This window comes from Acanthopagrus latus, chromosome 12 (genome assembly GCF_904848185.1).
Source record: "Acanthopagrus latus isolate v.2019 chromosome 12, fAcaLat1.1, whole genome shotgun sequence".
NCBI classification, from domain to species: domain Eukaryota; kingdom Metazoa; phylum Chordata; class Actinopteri; order Spariformes; family Sparidae; genus Acanthopagrus; species Acanthopagrus latus.
In genome coordinates, this window is record NC_051050.1 from 24167626 (window position 1) to 24190696 (window position 23071).

Genomic DNA, 23071 nt, shown 5'->3' on the forward strand with positions numbered 1-23071 from the left:
GTCAGCTTGTTTATTCAGTCATGAAAACAAAGAAGGTTTGTTTATTTAGTTTGTTTATGCAGAAGAAAATCAGCCAATGAGGATCTTTCTCTGCTCATTAACATTTCTTCTAATAAACTAGCGAACAAAAATGGATTTAGAGACTGACACACAGAAAACTGCAGTAAAATAGTTAAAAATGATTTTTTTTAAATTAAGGCATATAGATGTTTTATTTTGTTTACATGTGGCTGACCCTGCCATCTTTCCTCTGAGAACAGCTTGTTTATCCACGTAGATAAAATAAAGAACTTGTTTCTTTAGTTTGTTTGTGCATGAAACAATCAGCCAATGAGGATCCTTCTCTTCTCACGAACATTTCTTCTAATAAACTTACAAACAAAACTGGTTTTAGAGAGTGACGCACAAAAAATTATTTAAAAGAAAAAGAATATAGATGTTTTATTTTGTTTATATGTGGCGGACCCTGCCACCTTTCCTCTGAGAACAGCTTGTCTATTCACTTACTGAACAAAAATAACTTGTTTCTTTAGTTTGTTTAAGCATGAAACAATCAGCCAATGAGTATCTTTCCCTGCCCACTAACATGCTTCTAATAAACTAACAAACAAAATTGGATTTGCACAGAAAAATGCAATAGAATAGTTAGAATAATAAAAACAATCGGGAATATAGAGGTTTTGTTTTGTTTACATGTGGCGGACCCTGCCACCTTTCCTCTGACAACAGCTTGTCTATTCACTTACTGAACAAAAATAACTTGTTTCTTTAGTTTGTTTGTGCATGAAACAATCAGCCAATGCAGACTTTGTCATTTTCCCCCGAAAACTACAGAGGAGTGAGTCCTCCATCTACACAATACTCGTGTACTTGTACCTCAGCAGCATCACCAGTGTGACACTGTGATAGTTGTGTAGTATTTGTACTTTGTGCTGTGAACTCTGGGAACAACATCCACGCTGCTCGCTGCCTCTTTGTTCTCCTCCGCTCTCAGCAGGGAGACTCAGCTCTGCTCTCGGTGCAGCTGCAGCCAGGCGCCCTCTCTCTGCTGCTGCTGATACATCAGTCCGCGCATGCGCAGTGGCTCCTCTGTGCGCTCTACTGTTTGCATTGTGTCTGAACTGCCGGCGAGCTTTAAAAATATTATACCCACCGCGGCAATGTCGGGCAGGTCGGTCCGAGCTGAGACCCGGAGCAGGGCGAAAGATGACATCAAGAGGGTTATGGCCGCTATTGAGAAAGTACGAAAATGGTAAGAGGGAGAAAAGAGGGAGGAAAAAAAAAGCGGGCTTCGTTATCTAACACGAGAAAGGCTCGCTTGTTGGGGGAGGAGAGGGAAGGAGCGAGACGGAGTGAGGGATGAAATTGAAAGAAAAGGACAATTTCTGAACGGGATTCACGGCAGATGTACTTGCGGCTCAGGTGCACCGGGGCGCACTCGTGCTTGGTGCACCGCCCCGGCCGTCGTCTGGCTGCCTGGAGCCGAGCAACACAACACGTTGCCCGGCGTCTCTTTTCTCTCTCTCTCGCCGATTTTAACGGCCAGGGTTGAACCCAGAAGCCATTTCGATGCAGTCACATGAAGCCATTGCTGCCCGCTGTTGAGCTCGTAGCTCAGGCGGCGGTTGGGGTTTTCTCTCTCTCTCCGTCTTTAGGGACCGAAACCTCCGATAAGTGTCGACTTGGAAACAATTTGACGACGGCGCTCTTGAGTCGGAGGAGTTTAGTCCGTCTGGAGTTTTAAATTAAGCGCTTTGAGTCGCCCTTTAGGTTCTGGTAGAGAAGAGGAGCACGGTGGGGGTTGGGAGAGGGAAGTAGGCTACAGTTAGTGCATGGCTGAACACGTAGTGACTCAGTCTTAACGGCAAAACACACTTTTATACACGTTTAACGGCCCAAATACATTTTTTAAAACCGCGAGAGCTCGTTCGGATACTGTTTATTCGGGTGTGTATAACCCCGCCCGGGGGGGAGGGAGGGAGGCAGGAAATCAATGTGATATGTGTTATCAGGTGTTTTAATCAAACGTCCCCAGGTCAAAGTCAGGAGAAGTTCTGATTCTAACGTTAATGTAACTGTGATTGTTTTTAGTTTACACAGATATTTTTTTTAATACTGAAGTTTATACTTTAAGGTACAAAAAGACGACATTAGATTGAATTGTATTGTATTGTAATTTATGTCATTTAAATTTTCGACAGGTTTATATGTTTAAGAAGAAATTGCTAACACTACTAGCTTAAAAGTTACATTATACTACTGACTCAAAGACGGTAATATAAAGTAATTAAGTACATTTACTCATACTCTACTTAAATCCATTTTATTTGTAGTAATAATCCTTACATATCTTGGGTAAATACTTTATTTTATACTGCATTTATTTAACAAAGGTAGTTCCATTATTTTGTACGTTTGTATCAATATGTTAAACTTAAACTTACCTTAAATGCTCCTCGCTAAAAGTTAAATTATACTACAGGTACCAAAAGACAACATATTAATTTGTGTTATTTAATTTTTTGACCGTTTTATACGTTTAAGAAGAAATTGTTCTCTGTTTATGTGACTTAAGCTAACACTAAATGCTATTAGCTAAAAAATTACTTTATACTACAGACTCAAAGACATTAATCCAAAGTAACTGAGTACATTTACTCAAATACTGTACTTAATTCCATTATATTTATAGTAATCGTGTACATTTCTTGTGTAAATACTATATATTACACTACATTGAACAAATGTAGATACTTTATTTATTTTATACATTTATATCAAAATATGTTAACTTAAGATAACACTAAATGCTACTATCTTAAAAGATAGATTATCCTACCCACTCAAAGACAGTAATCTAAAGTAACTAAGTTAATTTACTCAAATACTGTACTAATTTCTATTTTATTTGTAGTAATAATACTTAAATTTCCTGGGTAAATACTTTATTTTACACTACATTTATTTAACAAAGGTAGTTGCATTACTTATTTTATATGTTTGTATCAATGTTTTAACTTAAGCTAACACTAAATGCTATTAGCTTAAATGTTAAAATATACTACTGACTCAAAACAGTAATCTAAAGTTAATTAAATACTCTACTTAATTCCATTCTATTTGTAGTAATAAACCTCACATTTCATGGGTAAATACTTTAGTTAATGCTACATTTATGTAACAAATGTAGTTACTTTATTTATTTATGCATCTGTATCAATGTTTTACCGAAGCTAACTTTAAATGCCACTAGTTAAAAAGTTACATGGAGAGTTACTACCGTATTGTACATTTACTAAACGTTTGTATCAACATGTGATAACTTAAGATAACACTAAATGCTACTAGCTAAAAAGTTACATGGAGACTTAATGGAAAGTAACTAAGTACATTTATTCAAGTACTGTACTGAAGTAAGAAATAAAAATAACTACCAGTACTTGAGTAATACAATAAATGGTATTATCTAAAATGTTAATTGGCTTTGAGTTAGTAATGGAAAGTAAGTAAAATTACTCAAGTATTGTACACGCCTACAAATTTACAGTAATTGTACTTCAGTACTTCCCTTTAATCTAAAGTAATTAGTAGATTACTTCATTACTGCACACAAATGAAACAATTGCTCAATTATTTAATCAATAAATGGATCTATTAATGATTATTCAGAATCAAATGAGGCCATTTATCATTGTTTAGTATTAATATTATATCATTTGTGATGAAATGAGCCTTTTCAATATGTGACTGACATTTAATTATTTCCGTTTTATGACATTTTATGGACTAAATGATCATTTAAATCAATCAGAAAATGATTTGTTAGTTGCCTCCTTAATCAGAATTATTATATTGATTTTGTTGAAGGTTTTCATCCAGGTCATGTAGTGCTGTATCGTAGCCAACTGGACTTCTTAAGAAACTAAAACACTTCCAGCACTAAGAAGAATATTGATTTGATATCACATGTGATCACATACCATAATCCTGTTGTCACTTCTAGCGTTTCTCTGTCTTTACATTGTGATTGTGAAACGACTCGTCAGGTTGATCAGAAAATTAAATGATGAATTAAACATTTATAGGTTTTAGGCTGTTGGACGGACAAAGAAAGTAATTTGCTGATATGATGATTGTCTTCAGGAAGATTTTAACTGTCTGACATGTTCCAGACTAAATGTCCTGAGAATAATAACTCCTATCGTGTGGCCTCGTTGTCTTTCGTTGAGTCGGTTTTGGTTTCTGCTCCTGCACAGGGAGAAGAAATGGGTGACTGTTGGAGACACGTCCCTCCGCATCTACAAGTGGGTGCCGGTGACGGAGCCCAAATCAGATGACGTGAGTTCTCGCTCCCTCTTTTATGATATTAACTGTCATTATAAACGCGACCTGGAACCCACGGCGTCGCCACCTGCTATCAACAGGTGCTGGAAGACAAAAGAAGACGTCCAGCCTTTTGTTTTCAAGGGCAAAGATGTTCTCCGTAATGCATTCTCTTTTTGAACACGCTGTCAGAGCTCCGGCGTTTTTGTTTTGCTGGGGGTTTTTTTTGTACATCGCATTGTTGCGCGTTGATTGCTTTTGAACGGAGCTATTGTGTGTTTGAACGCTGTTTTTCTTCACTCTCTGTAGAAGAACAAGAACAAGAAGAAGGGCAAAGATGAGAAGTACGGCTCAGAGCTGACGACTCCAGAGAACAGCTCCTCTCCGGGGATGATGGACATGCATGGTAGGTGGTGAAAGCCTTAAAGGACGCAGCCGGTGATGATCTCTTGTTTACAAATGGCATGAAAAGTCCAAGGCCTGATCCCAGGGCACGCTTTGCCTCTAGTGCTCCGTTTTGGATGTTCATGTGGAGGTGTAGAGTGAAGTACAGCTGCTCCAGTTGCAACTCTGTTTTACTGTGAAGCTCCAGAAATGTTCTGAGTACATGTCTGACAAAAAAACCCAACTGAAGTGAGTCGTTCTCTCTCTCCGTCGTCGTCAGATGACAACAGCAACCAGAGCTCCATCGCCGACTCGTCTCCGGTGAAACAGGAAAACAGTTGTAGCACCAGCCCCACCCCAGAGCCCGCCTCCGCATCCCACCGCGAGAACAGCGAGGCCAAGACTGACCAGAGCCCGGACAGCAAGAGGGGTCAGACACACACACACACACACACACACACACACACACACACCTGTAAACTAGTTCTGCACTGACGTGTGGCAGGTGGTGGTGTGGTAGTACGGCTGATCAGGTGGATGATGGACCACTTCCTGTTTTTGTTTCTCTCATCTCCGTCTGTAACGTTTGAGATAAACAACATCACACTGAGATGATTCCTTCCCTGATGTTAAATACCGGAGACACACAGGGACACAGCTGAGGTCTCTCCCCTGAGACTTCAACCGACAACCTTGTTTTAGAGTGTTAGACGGCACTGTCTCTGAGTCTGAACCATCGGATTAACCTCTTATACACCGAGTTAAAGTACTGTAACAAATATATCGCTCAGTTCTATTTATTAACATCGGTATGTAAGAATCTGAGTTCAAGACATTCAAAACTAAACTAAAATTTTATTCTGCTTGCATTCCTTTCCACACATGCCTTTTCATTAAATGTCCCGTCATGTCTGAATCATGTTTGTGTAAAAGATGATCACACCTGTTTATAAAATATCTAAATCCCAGGAGAACATTTATCCTAGAAGACGAAGAAAAGCAGCTGATATTCTCATATAAGGAGGAGGATTAATGGAGCTATTTTGCTTGAAGTGATTATAATTGTTTAAATGTAAACGTACGTCTCTCGGTGTGTTGACGATACTGTGCAGTTACGTAACTCGGCCACACTGTGTCATTAAAGTGTCAGAATCTGCAGCACACCAGCTGTCGTGTGTTCCTGTTCTGATGTGTCCATGTGTTCCAGGTAAGACCACCCCGTCATCAGAGACCTCAGAGAGAGCACAAAGTGCCAAGAGAGACAGTCTGTCCTCAGGGGAGAAGGACTCTTCAGACAGTAAAGCCACTCAGGTACGAACACGTCGACGCTCACCTGATGAGACGAGCCGTCCTCGTCCGTCAGCACCGGGACCTTTAACAACATCCTGAAAATGAAAAAAAAAAAGAAGGTTTAATGTGTTTGTGTGTCCAATCAGAACTCTATAAACACACTTAATGAAATCTATTTTCAGTCAAATCATGTCACAGGGACACACAGTGAAATCTACAAACTATTCTCCAAACTGAAACATGGTATTTTTTATTTGTCTCTCCGCGACCGTCTGCCGACCCCCGGACGTTTACTTGCGACTCCCTCGAGGGTCCGATCCCTCAGGTTGAGAAGCCAAATTACAAAGAAACAACATGTTTTCTCTCCGAACTCGAATTTAAATTTAGCTGTGCAGAAATTCCTGTGATTTGAAAGAAGGATTAGCTAATTATCATATTTTTGTTGTTGTTTTTTTTGGTTTTAGTATCTGAATTTTTTGTGATTTGGGGTTTTATCTAATATAATAATAAGAATAGTAATGATATTATAATTAAGATTATGAGATTATTTCTTGTCTAAACAAGGTTACAAATGAGTGTGATCAAAATCAAGAACCACTGATAGAGTAAATAAGTCAAACCACACAATAAAAATGTAGATAATAACTCTAAAGTGAAACAAATTCAAGATTTATATCTCACAGCTCCATTTTTTATTTTATTTTACAGAAACACAGTTATGAGCAAACTAGAACACGGAGATTTCTTATATTAAAAAATAAACAGCGACACGTCTTTCTTCAGTCGACACACAGAAACAACAGACTGTTGACAGAGAGCTGTGAGAACAACACACAGAACTCTTCTTATCAGATATCTCAGAACCGGGACAGAACAAACAGAACACGGGTCCAACACATGGACATTGTTGTCGCTCCTCTCTGTAACTGCTGCTCCAGTGTTGACTTCTCGTCTACGACTGCAGCCGTAACGTATGTTTCCCCTCAGGCGCTCTGTCAAGGTTGAATGGTTATTTATAGTCACACAGATAAAGAAGGACCCTGAATAACAACAAGAGTGTGTGTGTGTGTGTGTGTGTGTGTGTGTGTGTGTGTGTGTGTGTGTGTGTGTGTGTTTCTAACATGGCCTCAAAGAGTCTTCGTTTAAGTTAAAGTCTTCTTGGGCCGTTGAAGTGGCGACCACAATATCACCAGACTCCCTTACAGAAACGTCCAATTTTATGAGTTGCTGAATTAAGAGGAACTTAATAAAAGTTATGACATACCATCGCTGACAAATTCTTAATGATTCGGGCCTTCTTGTTAATTCGGCAATTTTTTTACAATAAATCACTGTGGACAAATGCTGATACGAGGCGTGAACCCATGACTCATGTCTTTCTTTTCCTCTCTTTTCGCAGGACCTAGAGGAGGAGGCCCCGGCCAGCAAGAAAAGCAAACTGGAGTCCTCGTCTCAGGACTTTGAGGAGAGCTAAATGTTTGGGGGCTGATTGGTTTCTCTCCCTCACCCTCCTCCTCTCCCTCCCTCTGCACCTCCCTCCATTAACTCTAGATGATTTAGGGCTAATGGACACACCAGCTCTCCTCCCGCTCCTCTTCTTACCTCCACCTTCCCTTCTCTACCCAAACTATACCAAACGGGAGAATGGACATCACTCTTCCTCCCTCCTTCCCTCCCTCCCTTCCTCCTCCACCTCCTCCTCCTCCTCCTCCTCTTCCTGACAGCTGTCTCCCCTCCACTTTGCCTCCTTCGCCCTAACACTCCTCTGCCACAGAGGGAGAATGGATATTACCTCTATTCACTGGTCCCCCTCCGTGCTTCCTTCCAGTTCTCCACACTTTTCACTAATGCCAAGAGAAGCTCTGAACCCGGGCTGCAATCCCCTCCGTGACCAGGGGCGACGCCGTCAGCCGAGCCCGGGCCACCCGCCAGGCCAGACCACAAACCCTGACCTGCATCTGTGACTAAAAGAGTTAACACTGGGGATCTGAGATTAGGACGAGGTTGATCCTGGTCGCTGCTCTGAGACCGATTTTTAGAACTGCTAACGGTTTAGCTCAGGATACTCAAGAGGCTAACCTGGTCTCAGATCAGCGGCCGCGGTGGGGGAACCTCCACCCTAAGACCACGACACTTCAATCCTCCCTCCTGTTAGACTAATGTTCTATATTTGTTTAGGAAATGTTTAGGGTTTTTTTCTCAGGAGGGTCAATGCACTGTTATGGTATGTCACAATCGATCACAGATAGATTTGCTGCTGTAGTGGAAGTCTTTTTTCTCTATCCATGAAAAGTTCTCCATTCACATGTTTATCACAGTGAGTTAGTTTGTGGTTCGTAGAAGAAGAAGAAGACGGTACAGGTCAAGATGAACTCTTGGATGAGTAGTGAAGACAGGCGTAGGTAGCGTAGGGCCTGAAGGTGTGCCTTGAGTTGCTACGATTTAAATACACGTTTTTAGGTCAAGCAGGTTTTGAATTACAATTTTGGTGCCATGTTTTGTTTTGTTTCTTTGCCTTATAATCATCATTTATTATTATTACCCAATATTTATACTCAACTACAACTGTGTTGTTGTTTTTTTTTATTTCAAGGAATAGTTCAGCGTTTTGGGGGAATATTTGTCGTTTCTTGTCGAGAGTCAGATCAGAGATGATTCCACTCTTGTGTCTGTACGCTAGACTAGAGCCAGGAGATGTTAGCTTAGCTTAGCTTAGCTTAACTTCAAGACTGGAAACAACTGGAAAACAGTCAGCTTGGTTCTGTCCAAAGGAGAAAATACTGCTTTTACTCACTGGACAAAGAGCCGCTAACATCTGGCTTTTGTTTTGAGTAAGAAAGAGAATCAGGATGCGTTCGACAGTGATGGAGACGTGACAGCCGGGTGTACACGCTAAGCTAAGCTAAGCTAAGCTAAGCTAAGCTAAGCTAAGCTAACCGCTCCCAGACTGTTGCTTCATGACTCCTGTACAGACATGACAGTGGAACACGTCCTCTTGTTTGACTCTCAGCAACAAGAATGTGACGAAAATGTGGAACTATTCCTTTAAAACAGTTGGAAACAGGAATTTGAACACTACTCAGAAGTCTTTTTTTTTTTTTTCTTTTGGTTTTTGTCTTCTGGAAACGTAAAAATCTGCAAACCTGATGCGTCAGAGTTCCTGCTCGCCGGTCTGAGTCTACTTCAGTCTGAACCCAGTAGAACCAGACCAGGTGCTGGAGCTGGTTTTCAGTCTGGTCCACCGTCTCTTCTCATCTGTGGTCTGTGTATCACTGCTTATCTCTGACCCACATGTTCCTGTAGCTCCACACAGAAGGGTCCAGTCTCTGAGCTCAGACGTCGGTTCTAATCCTCCTTCAAGGTGCTGTCTATCGGCTGAATCCATACACGCGTGGCATCGACATCCTGGTTTTGTGCAGACTTGTGCAATTTACTTGAACTTTCTCGTACGGATTCAGACCTTTTGACCTCTAAATGTTCAACCTCACACGTGTAAGATTTAGTTTCATTAATCGATTATTTGCTTGTGACTTTGGATTGGAATCAGTTGAATCACAAACCAATGACTTCATGACGTAACGGAGGCTGTAGAGACAGAACGACTTCAGCAAATCAGCGTTCAACATGGATGGAGAGAAAAGAATTAAAAAACGACAGTTGTCTCAGTTTAGAGGATGGATTAGCATATACCTCATTCCCAGTCCAGCAGCGCTGGAACTTAAAATGCTATTGTATTGACATTAACAGTTATAAACAGCATTATGTACACTCAGTTTAAAAAACAAATCTCACTTCTGTTGTAGCTTTCACCTGATTGAGCCGATTGCTTATAGTTTGCTCATAACTGTGTGTTTAAGAAAAAAAAAAAAAAAAAAAAGAGCTGTGAGATATAAAATCTTGTATGTTTTTTTTTTTTTTTTTTTTTTTTTTTTTTTCTTGGGACCATTTTGTTTCACTTTAGATCTTGTACAGATTTATGGTTTGGTTTGACTTATTTATTCCATCAGTAGTGCTTGGTTTTTATCATGTCCAATGGTTTGTTTTCTTAATAAAATTCACAAAAAACGTTTGCAGGTGTTTCAGCGTTTTGATGAGAACAGATTTTTCATTTTCTTCAGTGTAATGAAGTACTGAAGTTAAAGGAGCAGTCTGTAGATTTGAGTCTTTAGTCTCTCTTGTTGAGAGTTAGACGAGAGGATTGATACCACTCTTGTTTCTCTATGTTTGGTGTTAGACTAGAGCCAGGAGGTGCTCTGCTTAGCTTAGCATAGCCTAGCCTAGCTTAGCATAACATACAGACTGGAATCAATGGGAAAACAGTCAGCCTGCACAAGGAGCAGTCAGTAGTTTTGAGGAAGGACCTTAAATCAGAAGGTAAAATACCTTAATCTTGTGTGATTTCATACTGTTTTACTTTGTTTACATGTGGCGGACCCTGCCACCTTTTTATAGCTTCAAACAGTGTTCTTTGACCTTCTTTTCCTTCAAAGAACAGCTTCTTCTTTAAAACTACAGAGTGCCCCTTTACAGTTAGCTTAAGAGCTTTTCACACGCTCATACAACACTTTGTCAGATATCGTCTTTGTCATTTTAACTGTTGTTTCCTTGGTTTTTTTTTTATTTTTTATATAAAATGTTTGTTATTACTCTCAGCCACATCAGCATCAGGTGGTAATGCTTCACCCTGTGTGGTCTCTAATTTAATTATCTTAATATATTTCACTTTATTTGTCTGTGTCCTTAAACCTTTAAGTGTTACCTAAACTTTTCCATACATAAAAGTTTTATACTGTGAAAACTACAATATTCAATATTCTTTTTACTTTGTCCGCTACTCGAGGTCGAAACAAGTCGGTGTTTTATTGTTGTAGTAATCTAAAGTGTTTTTACATGTGAGCGCCTGAAGTTTGTTCTTCTCTCAGCAGACGGAGACAGTTGGAGGTTCTGCTGGTAAACGCGACGAAGCATTCAGCAGCTTCAGAGACAAAATATTTCCCCCCTCAGGAGACAAAAACAGAGCTGTAAGTTAACATTCCTCATGTTCACAGAGCAAAAGAAAATAAGCCTGAATTACAGAAGTAAACCTGGTTTAAGCGCTAATCCTCTTTTATGAAACGGCCCTCGTGAGCTCATGAAAACTGGAGCAGAGCTGCTGGAAGCTCTCAGGAGGAACAGAAATGGATCTGAGGATGAAACTGTGATGAGCAGAGCGGCACCGAGTGGAGTTTAATGCTCTGAGAGAGGATGTAGAAACATCTGCTGCGAGGCACAAAATGGAGTGAGAACAAAACACGAACACACACTTCTTGTTTTTTTTTGTTTTTTTTAGTATTTCTATTGGACTGTTCAGGAGTATACAGTACATAGAAAACAGTGACATTTTACACCACGTCAACGTCTGAGAAACGGTTCACTTCTCGACGCTGCCTGAAGTTGTTACATATAAAACACTAATAATTAGATGCATCACGTATAAAGTACACAATGTTTTTAAAGTCTATACAAACGGGCTTTTCCCCCCCCTCCATTATACAATGTCAATCTTATCAACAGGGCAGAAAAATAAAATGTCGTACACAGAAAAAGCTTTCTTTAGTTCCCGGCACCGTGAGCACGCTGATCAGGACGCCTCGGATTAGTATTTACAAAGACGAGAGAGTGGATGGTTAGTCATGTATTATATACACTGTTACACTGGAAGATTCAATATGATCCAAAAATTGTGCTTAAGAACAGGAGAAGTCAAATACAAGTCGCTAAACAGGGTTAATTTAAAGGAGCAGGTCGACATTTTGGGAAATTTGCTTCAGTTTCAGGTGAGAAAACTGATTCTGCTCTCGTGTTGAAAGCGTTTGACAGATCACGTCACGTCCTGTAATATCATCAGTCTTATTTAAATCTAAAACATGCAGCAGAACCAGAAATGTCGTCCTTTTCTGGACTTCCCTTTTTCAAATACGCTTACAAAGCTTCAGCTAGCAGCAGGTTAGCTTAGCTTAGCTAAGACTGGAAACTTGGTCATAAAAACGACAGCGTGCTAGTCTTTCACCTCAGACTTTGTGCTAGGCTAAGTGCTAAGCTAACATGCTGTAGCTTCAAATTTAGCATACAGACATGAGAGCTGCAACGATTAATCGACTACTAAACTCACAGCAAACTATTTTAATAATCGGTTTGCGTAATTTTTTAAGGACATAAAAAGTCAAAGTTCTGATTTCAGCTTCTTAAATGTGAATATTGACACCAAACTGAATATTTTTTTAGGTCGTGGACAAAATAAGACAATTCTTCAGCTTTGGGAATAAAATAAAATAATCGTTAGTTGCATCGATCTAAACAAGCTCATTTCCCAGAATGTCAGACTTCAGACTTTAAAGAGGGCCGTGTGATCGTCTGTACTGACCTTCAAAATAAAGTCACTTCTGATCAGAACCGTGAAGTTAAAGCGCCGTTTGTTTTCTGCTGAATCTTTAAAGTGGACAGTGCAAAAACTAAAGTTAGTCGAGGCTTCTATAGTTTCATCTGGGCTCGTCTGACTTCCTGTGCCCGCCTACACTACAGTACAGAAGTCCGAGTACAGACCATACCACACCTTGAATCAGTGCTAGCTTATTTCCCTGCAGGAACATCACCGCTGAGCGAACGATCGGAGAATAAATAACAAAAATGCAACGACTATAACCTTCTGTGGCTTTGCTCCGGGACGTGAACCTGCAGGACGATCGATGGAGAAGTAATTTGGTTCGACACAGAAGACGACAAATCAATCTTCATCACGAGGTCCATTTAGTCGCTGTTCTGGAGCTTCTGACGCCATCTTGAATCCCAAATCTGAACCCAAAAGTAGACGAGGAGTCATTAAAGCTGCGTAGAAAAGTAAAACGTGAACACCTGAACTTCCTCCACACGACCGCGGATGAAGATATTCTGATCCTGCTGAAAGCTCGGGAACAGTTATTACTAAATGGACCTCGTGATGAGATTGTTCTGACTGACAGATAAACGCTGTGGAGACGACACTTCATACAGAAAATAAGTAAGTAAACAAGTAAACTGACCTTCATGTGTGAAATCTGTGGAGTCAAAGTCCACTTACTCGCTTTTCTTCAGCTGCATCTCTTGGTCTTCTTCAGCAGACGGAGGAAACACAGAATCACCTCCGTCTGCTGAGGACGAGAGGCGACGCTGATGGAAACCACGAGTTCAAAGGTCGAGACTTCATGTTATCATCAGTCCAACGGAGTGCTGAAGCCACTGCTCGCTCATTAAGCAAGTTTAATTAGCTTGAAACATTTAAAGAACAAACTGGCAGTGAAACAGACTGAAGTCGAAATATTTCAGGACAAGAAAAGTCACAAGGTTTTTATTTTATTATTCAGTCAGATGAAGTCGTCGAGGAATAAAAAGCAAATGTTTTAAAGTCAGCGTATTTTGAGATTTTGCTACTTTATCTGCTGATCTTTTGGATTAAATCTGAATATTTGCCTTAAAATATGTCTTGAGAAAAAGATGTAATATTTAATTTAGAAATAAATCGAAATATTAGAGACAAAAGTCAGAATATTACGAAACAAAAAAGGCGCATTAAAGGAAGAAATTTTACTACTTCAGAAACTAGTTAGTCAGTTCAAGTTAATATTAAAATGTTTCCCCCAAAAACAAAATGTCGATATTTTGAGAAAGAAAGTTGCAATATTTTGAGATTTTGCTACTTTATTTGCTAATCTGTTGGATTAAATCTAAATATTTCCCCCCAACAATAAAGTCGTATTTCACGAAAAATGAAAATCTTTCAAGAATTATTTAAAAAGTATTTTAAGAATAAATTCGGCATGTTACGAGAAAAAAATGCTAAAATAATAACGGTGGAAAAAGAGTTTAAAGATTGAAGTCGTAACATTCAGAGAATAAAAGTTCAGTTTTTAGATAAAAGCTGGAATATTACGATATTTCACCTGCAGTGTTTTGAGAAAGAAGATGAAACATTATAAGAACAAAGTCATTAAAGTTATTATGTCTGAATGTTACGTTTTAATATACACTATACAATATTCTGAGAATAAAGTTGGAATCACAGGAGATTTTACTTCTTATTCGTAGAGAACTGTCCTTCTTTTTCATCTTATATTTATATTTATTTTCAGTTGTGTATAAAGTGCTTTGTATCTTGTGCTTCATGATTAAAGTGTTTATTATTCATTATTACATATTTTTGTCTGAAGATGCGACTGAGTTTTTTGTACTTCTGGATTATTGGAAACATGTCGACGTTCTCTCCCGTCAGTGGCTCCGACACTCCGTCGTACGCTGACAGACTTGAAGAAGAGCTTCGTAAAAAATATATTTAAACATATAAAGTTGTAAAAACCCGGCAGTCTCACTCTCTGATTGGTTCGCAGCCGAACAGACGGAGGAATATGATACAGGAATGTAAAAATCGTTGATGTGCTTCATTTTCCCTTCAGTTCCATCTGTGCTTTAACTGCGTTGCATCATTTTTTGGCTATGAAACAAATAAAGCCCCCAAAAAAACAACGTGAGACGTCACTTAATTTCAGAAACAAAACTTAGATGCAAAAAACCAACACGTTAAAAACAACAAGTGCAGAGGACGGATTCCTTTTCGTATTAAACATCGATATTGCACCAAAGCAGCATATTTGGACGAGCGCTCTGCATCACAGCCGGAGCTGCAGAGAGAAAGACGTGGGTCAGGACGGTGGCTACCAGTGATATGCATAAATACAGTATAAAAATACAATATGGAAAAATCTGGAGGGGTTTAATCGGGCACGTCGGGGAGATGTAGAGGGAGAGCAGAAGGTGTTTAAGGGGAGGAGTTAAGATGCAGGTAAGAGAGTGTGCGGAGCCTCTAGAAGGTCTGGTCATCGTTGCAGGACTCGGTGGCGTGTCCGAAGGCCTCGCAGATGTCGCAGTACGGCCTCTCGTCGGACGGCTTGCCGTGGTAGGTGGTGTGAGGAACAGAGTCGGGGCTCTGCGCCTGAGTCGGGCAGTCCTCGGTGTCGTGGAGGTCGAAGCAGTCGCAGATGTCGCAGAACAGACGCGGCGTCGCCTTCTTCCCCCGCTTTGACACGCCTTCCACAAACCTGACGGAGGAGAGACGGACGACACGGGAGGACGCGGTGATTACTGACACAACCACAGACCACTGATGCATCAAAAACACATGAATGAGACTTTATGAGCGCGAACACACACACACACTGTGGATTATTCTGACTCCTTGATCGACAACAAGAAAGAAAAGATGCTGATTTTATATTTTCTGTCAAGTTCTTCTCACCCGTCGGTGTCGTCGTTGCCGTTGAACTCGGCCAGCGCGAGCTTCTTCAGTTTGATCTTCAGCTCCTCGTTCTTCCGCTGCAGGTCCACGATCACGCTGTTCAGGAAGTTGATCTGATGGAGACAATCAGGACACAGGTGAGAAGTGATCTGAACATGAATTGGTCTGATGAAACATCTGTCTTCAGCGTCCTGACGGTCTTACTTGTCCCTCAGCGAACTCCTTCTCTTCCCTCAGCTGCTCCAGAGCTGCATCGCCTGCAGGACGGAATCAGAAAGCAGGTTGACAAAAAGAAACTACAGGCTCCGGGACAGTTTGAGCGCTCTGATCATCGTCCCCTCACCTGAGGGCGGAGCTTCAACATCTTCTCCCTCTGAGGCCTGCGTTCCCATGAGCCTTAGCTCCAGACTGTGAACACGACTCTGCAGCTGAGCTTTGTCTCTCTCCAGCGTCTCCACGGCCGACTGCAGCGTCTTGGCCACGGCGTTTTCTCCTCGCAGCACGGCGATCTGCAGCGACAGAGACAACGGATCAATCCCTCACACAGCCGTCGATACAACAACAACCACAGACGTGACGTTATCGTCATGTGACTACCTCATTCCTCAGAATCTCCAGCTCCCGGTCTTTGTCTGAGATTAAGGCTCCAGTGGATTTCTGGAAGTTTGTTTCTCCGTCTGTTTCCTGATGGGAGACGGTTTCTCTGCAGACAGAAGGAGACGTGGAGAGAGAGAGAGAAGACATATTCGGTTGATTTGTTTTATTTCTGTCAGGATTAAAACAATGCATTCATTGGATTTGACATTTCCATCAACCGAAGAAGAAAACAGTGAGAAATCAAAACATTAACAGAGTTTTAAAGTGAAGAAGCGTCGCAGCTGTGGCTCAGCGGATCGTTAGAATTGTGGCTTTTACCACCTGCCACCGAGATCACTTCCATCAGACGGAGGACGCCGAGCGCTCTTGATAAATGAAGCTGGATGTGAAGCAGCTCGTTTCTCTCGGTCACACCTCCCGTGTTGCTCCTGTTTACCTGAGGAGACGCTCGCTCCCTACAAACACCTCGTTTCTGCTCCACTTTGCTCCGTCGCCTCTTGGTTTCCCTCCGGGCCGTCAGCTCCTTCACGTTGTTGCTCAGATCTTACATCACACAGGCGCTCGTCATCCTCACTGTTTTCAACATTCACTCGCAACTTGAGTCGCTGCTCTGAGGCGGCGGCGGCACGTTTTAATCCTCTGACTGCTGAGACGACGCCAAGTTTCTGTTTCTGTTCCGAGGACGGGCTTAAAATACGACCAAAGACAATGAACGGATCAAAGCACAAACACGAATCCCTAAAAAAAAAAAAAACTGTGATGTGTAGTTTGTCAATGTGGAGTTAACTACAACACAGTAGATCAGCAGCACAGTCACTCATTGATTTGTGGATTCTGAACAGGGGGGGTGACTCGAACACTGACCGGGCTCAGGCTGACCAGAACGTTTCCTAGCTTCGGCTGTCAATGTCCAAATTGGTATTGACTTATCAGCTCCACACAAAGTGAGCCAAACAACTGACACAGAGCCAGAAATGGAGATCCTCCACTGGGTTATGTGGACGAGGAGGACGAGGAGGACGAGGAGGACGAGGAGGACGAGGAGGACGAGGGGGACGAGGAGGACGAGGGGGACGAGGGGGACGAGGAGGACGAGGGGGACGAGGAAGACGAGGAGGACGAGGGGGACGAGGAGGACGAGCACCTGTAGAAACTCCATCTGACGGCTGCAGCTGCTGTAAGAGGGCTGGAGTTCTCCTTCGTTCTCTCTCCGTCTCCTGTTCTACCAACCAGCAGGGCTTTAGTTTGGTTGTGTCCATTTAGATTTGGTCTAATTTCCATTTGATTTAATAAAATAAGACCACACAGCTACATTACAGTGTCTTATAATGGATTTATTAACTGTTTAAAAATGCTTACTAGGGGATTTGAGTTGGCTGCTTCATCTGAGCAGGACTGGAATCAAGAGTACATATTTAAGATAATAATTAAGAATAACCAAGAGGATGTTTCTTACCTGGTCTTCATGTCTGGCTGTTGACTGTTGCGGTCGTCATTGTGCTGAAAGGCAAACACACACAAATATAGCGGCGTTTAAATAGAAGCTAAACCCGCCTGAGCTTTAAGAGTTCAGTCGCAGCAGGAAGTAAATCCTCACCACGCCAGAGCCTATTAATCAAACCTCTGTTACTGGAGCCCTGATCTGGGACAGGAGGAAGGAAATCGTTTGTGTAAGGTGCAGGTGTGGGAGAAGGTCAGTACCTCGTCCAGATGCTGAGACTTCTGGGAGGCCAGTTTCAGCTCCTCTCTGAGGGGAAACACAGAGAGAAGGAGACGTGACACACTTTACAGAGCTGTACATTCAGATCTGTGATGTCTGTGTCAGCTGCTGTACGTCTAAATCTGGTGCAGTGCCACATCTGTTAGACACACACACACACACACACACACACACACACACACACACACACACACACACACACACACACACACAGTGATATATGAGCTGGTTTACCCTGCTGTGACTGCAGTACGATCTATACACACTCTGCATTATGTATGTCAGAGGCAGGCTGCATTGATTACGAGCTGCTGCATGTCAGATGAATGTGTGCGACTCTTTCATGGTTTCACTTAGTGCTGCAACGATTAGTCCATTAATTGACCGAAACAACCGGCAACTATCCAGATAATCGACAGAGCGTGCAAGTCGTTCTGTAAGAGGAAGTGACACAATGTGCTGTTTCAGAAGGCTAAATGTTGAGATTTCCTGTTTCTGTCTGTTTTATATTATTATAAATCAAATATCTGTGTGTTTCTGACTGTTGGTCAGACAAAAACAAGACATGAACCTGAACGCTTTACTGAACAATTCAAGAAAAAGATCAGCAGATTAACTGTTGATGATAATAATAATTATCACCCTGCTTGTCTCACGTTTAATCCAAAACATATAAAAACATATTTCCTTAGAGATACTGTGAATGCTACTTTACCTGACGGTTTAACACACAGCAGTGATGCAGGAAAATCACATCCAGCAGACACAGAGTCACATTATGAACATCTCATGACTGAAGGGCCGATAATCTCTCTTTTAGCTCTGGTTTTGGTCTCCACCAGCTCCCGGAGGGAAACATGCGGCTCTGCAGCTGCTGAACGCTTCACCGTGTTCACCAGCTAGTTTCTGACTGTCTGTCTGCTGTTGGTTTGTCAGCAGCTGATGCACTTTTTATTTCTATCAGAGCTTCGAATGAAAACTGCAAGAAACGACGAGAGCAGTGAGAGGAGGAGAAACCTGTTCAACAGAAACAGCGAGCTGAAAGACACTAACAGGCTTCTGTATAACTGACGGCAGCTGCAGATTCAGCTGATTTATACAAAAACATGATTATTGCATCTTCAGACTGATTCTGTACCAGCACACGTTCGACCTGCACAGCACTTTAACTGATATCATCTACAGACTGATTCTCATCATTCAAAAACCATCTGCTGGTCTATTTCTGCTGCTCATGCAGACGACTATCCCACTTTAAACATCTTAAAGGATTTGACAGATGTGAAACCTGCACTGGTTTATACTCTCTGCACTGTGATATACTGTACGACGCACACATCCACAGAGAAACACCAGCTGGATGTTATAAATCTGAGACGGTAATCTGTGCGCACAGACAGCAGCGTCTGGAGCTTTATGAATCTGGATATTTTTGGATGCTGAAAGCAAAAAGAAAAGATGGGATGCAGGAGAAACTGTAATTAGCTCCATGTGGGTCATTCTTAGGATTTGTGTCAAAGGAAGAACTCTGAAGCTTTGTGTGACTAATATCGCGGTCTGAGCACCAGCTGGGTGAAATATTTGGCTGCCTGCTGTGTAATTACATCGGCCATGCCTCCGCTTCATCCACGCAGACACCACAGGGACGAGTTAAAGGGAACCTGCACGATGAAAAAATACGGTTCACTCTGTGGATTTTGCAAACGTTACATCCATCTGTGTCTCTGGATTCTCTATCAGGGTGTAAACAGAAGCAGGCTCAGATGGAAAACGCTTCATTCATGCAGAACTGTAGATGTGAGAGTGCAGCAGCTGAGGCTCAGACTCTCCTGTCGGACTTCTCAAGTTGTTTCATGCATCATCTAATATTTAAGACTCTTTATTACTTCAGGTTTGAGCTCCACGTCGGACAACATGGAAGCCGAGTCGTCAGCCAGAGAGCTTCAAATCAGTCGTGAATGTTCATCACATGCACCTTCAACAAATCGTCCAGAGAGACAAACGGCCAAGGTCTCATTGTTTGATGTCACGATAAGATAATTATCAGCTATCGCTACAAATCTGTTACACAAAGCCTCTTTAACTGCTGCAGACAATCAGTGTTTGACCTGCAGACGCACCACAAACACAATACAGCTGCTCTCCCAAATGCCACAAAAGCCACATTGAGAGCCACACACACACACACACACACACACACACACACACACACACACACACACACACACAGTTTAACACAAAGACGCACAGAAACACACACACACTGATGTCACGGTGAGAGCGGCGGCCTCGTTGGAGCCAGGCGGTCCTAGGAGGAGAGACTGAGTGATTACATAACAGCATCAGAGCGAGGAAGGACGCGCCTCAGAGGGGATGGAGGAACACATTGTTGGGACGAGGAGGAAGGAAGGAAGACGTAACGGAGCCGCAGAGGTGTTCGACATGACTCCTCCATTTACAGACGTCTGAGGTTTCGACCCACAGACAAACAGACAAATCGCTGCTTCTTAAGGACGATGAAGCTGCGACTGTTTCCATCTGCTGCTCCTCCTTCAGGATGCTACATATTAATGACTATAATTCAGCCAATCCGAGTCATCTGCAGCTGTGACATCACAGCGTGGGGTGCTGATGACTCAGACGGGGGGGGGGGGGTCAGGATGATGTAAAGACTCAAAAAAACACACACGTGCAAACACACCACATACTTCCACACACACACACACACACACAGTCTATAAATAGAGCTCGACATCAGGCTGGAGATCCACAACAAACACAGCAGGTGAAAACATGCAGAGAGGTTTTTACTCTGCGTTCAGCTGTACGATCTGCTCGCTGTTCTGATTTTTAAAGTAATCTGTGATGAATCTTACTTCATCACGTTTTCTCTCTTCTATCCTCAGAGGTCTTAAAGGACCATACTGCAGGTTTTCATGGTTTGATTCTCCATTTACTAATTTACATCACAGCCGGCTATAATTTCTGTGCAGGATATGAAGAGTGAAAGTCATAACAGCAGGGTGAGAGTGAAAGATTCAAAATAAACCACAGGCCGGAAGCTAAACTGCACAGAAGGCTGGAATTTGTAAAGAGAAGGAGCTGAAGAACTCCGACGACCCCGAAGAGTCGGAAAGATTCAACTGCAACAAACTGTGATCGATTTAACTCAAGCTGGTTTTAACAATCTGCTGCCTGATTTTCAGTCCACACAGAAATGAATGGAAACCAGCGGATGCCTGAAGGGAAGTCAAAATACATCTGTAAAAACAAAAACTAGAACATGCATCTAAAAAAAGTTCAGCGAAAAGGATTCTGAAGCAGCGTTTCTACAGCGAGGACTCAGAAATGTTCATATGGAGGCCGTGATACCCTCGAGGAGTTTTCTTACTGTGATTATGAGCATTGTGCATTGTACTCAACTCCACCATCATATCCATAATCACATAATAGCACCCTCTGGTTACTCTGGTTAATTATGGGCTTTACACAGCAATTTAAACCATATTTACAAGTGGAAGCATCTCTCTGGAGAGTTACAGATGGAGCCACTTAAACAACACATTTAACATTTCAGAGTGAGACCACTGCGGACAGTTTGTACATGTAAACACATCGAGCCACAGACGTTTCTTTGTGCTGGATTAGAGCTTGAAAATGCAGGCTGGTTTTTTAATCATCAGCACCGACCCCACAGGAGAAATTCACCACGCCAGTCTAATGAAGCGGCTGGCTGGGGGTCGACATCTAGACGAGACCCGCGCCAGGAAAAAACACATTAGTTATGCTCGGTACTCACATTTCCTTGCAGAGGACTCCGATCCGCTGGGTTTCTGAGCTGCTGCGCTCCTTGGACAGACTGAGCTCCTCCTGGTATTTGGAGTTCTGCTGTTTCAAAGCCTCGAGCTGAAGAGGAACAGACAGAGGACAGAAGGTGATACAGAGTACAGTATATACACTGAGGGCAGGTTACAACAACACTTTTCTCTTCTGCTCATCTTGATCTTACATTCACTGAGAAAATGTTGCTGCACTTCAGCCCCAGTCGGACTGCAGATATTCATCTGGAGAGGTGTGTTGAGTTTAATATCAGCTGCTCTGGTCAGCGAGTGAGTATGTAGGTCACTGTTCACCTCCATCAGAGTGATAATTACAGCCGCAGTTAGTTTATAACAAAATTAAACGTCAAACTCTCAGGTCCTCCTGTAATTTGAATCGATCGTAAAGACGCTCTCTCAAGTTTCTCCTCATGACGTCTTTGCACGAACCAGAGAAACACCAACGAAGAAGCCGATTTCAAATCGGTTTTTCTAATGGTCGCCAAATCCATTTAAAGAATGCCGAATCAGCTGTTAGCACTTCCTGCTTGCGGCGTAGTCACGGATGCTCAGAGGACCGTCACTGGATCACTCTGACAGAGAAGAAACCCTAAAAATGTGCTGATTCTCAAGCAAGTTCTGAATGGTCTTTTTTTTGTAATATTCCCAAGTGGATTTATGGACGTTTATTTACGATGATGCCATCAAATTAGAGGAGAGCTCCACCAACTTAATTCTGTATATTTTTGATAAATCTGAGGGTTATTTTTACATTTATTAATTTCATTCATCAAGACTTGTGAAATAATGCTCGTCACAGTTTCCCAGAACCCAAAGTGACGTCGTTAAACTGCTTCCTTTGTCCAACCAACAGTGAAAAAAACCTGAAGACTCCTTGTTTACTGTCATAAATGACAAAGCAAAGATGCTGCAACTAACAAACAAAATAGCTGGCAAGTAATTTTCTTTCGACGATTTATTTACGTAATGTTGCAACTCTACTCTCAAAACGCTCTAAAAAGTTGGCAATCAATTCGACCCAGTAACGATTATCCAACAAATATTCAACATCATTCTCCCCGATGTCATTTAACAGCTTGTGCATCGAGGGAGAAGTTAGTTATCCTCAGTCATAAGTAAATCTGCCGTTGATGCCTAAAATAAAGTGCAGAATTAACTTTTATCCAACTAGCAAGTACATTTCACCAGCCCCTCAGTAGATGGAGGGTGAAAGACATCTTCCAGCCACTTGCATATTTTTCTGATGGCTGGTGCTAATTTTGTGCCTCGACCTTAAATACAGCACCTTGATATTCACAGTGAGTCAGCATGAGACAGCAGAACTCGTTCAATCCACGTGAAACTATAAATAAAAGCCCCGGAGACGTCACCTCATGCAAACTTTTAACTTTCTCATTCAAGTCGGGACAAACAAACATCTCACAAATCGTCCCTGACGGCTCAGACGGCCCCACGAGCAGCTTTAAAATAGCAACAGTCAATAATTAATTAACAAGTATGACTTTTGAATCGATGCCTCTCTGCTGACACTGGATTCAGACTAAATAAATGTTAAAAAAAAAGTCATGAGTAATGATTCACACAGCGAGACGTCTGCAGCGTGTTTGTTAGCAC

General features: G+C 41.9%; 2 protein-coding genes across 3 annotated transcripts in view; one reads left to right on the forward strand and one right to left on the reverse strand.

The window, feature by feature from the left end:
* Positions 1-10066, forward strand: bcl7a (BAF chromatin remodeling complex subunit BCL7A). The gene is made up of 6 exons (XM_037116948.1): positions 1-1252; positions 4257-4338; positions 4633-4729; positions 4988-5137; positions 5915-6018; positions 7397-10066. Exons 1-6 carry the CDS (start codon positions 1074-1076, stop codon positions 7469-7471), a joined length of 687 nt encoding a protein of 228 aa, XP_036972843.1. The 5' UTR covers positions 1-1073; the 3' UTR covers positions 7472-10066.
* A 1250-nt stretch (positions 10067-11316) lies between these two features.
* Positions 11317-23071, reverse strand: part of clip1b (CAP-GLY domain containing linker protein 1b) — a 29385-nt gene continuing 17630 nt past the window's right edge. For both annotated transcript variants that reach the window (XM_037116924.1, XM_037116925.1), the window contains exons 16-23: positions 21418-21524; positions 17600-17645; positions 17355-17398; positions 15899-16004; positions 15645-15810; positions 15506-15558; positions 15302-15414; positions 11317-15104 (exon numbers count right to left, since the gene is read on the reverse strand). In XM_037116924.1, coding sequence (XP_036972819.1) covers positions 14870-15104; positions 15302-15414; positions 15506-15558; positions 15645-15810; positions 15899-16004; positions 17355-17398; positions 17600-17645; positions 21418-21524 — 870 coding nt within the window. In that variant the 3' untranslated portion in view covers positions 11317-14869. The remainder of the gene's footprint in view (positions 15105-15301; positions 15415-15505; positions 15559-15644; positions 15811-15898; positions 16005-17354; positions 17399-17599; positions 17646-21417; positions 21525-23071) is intronic.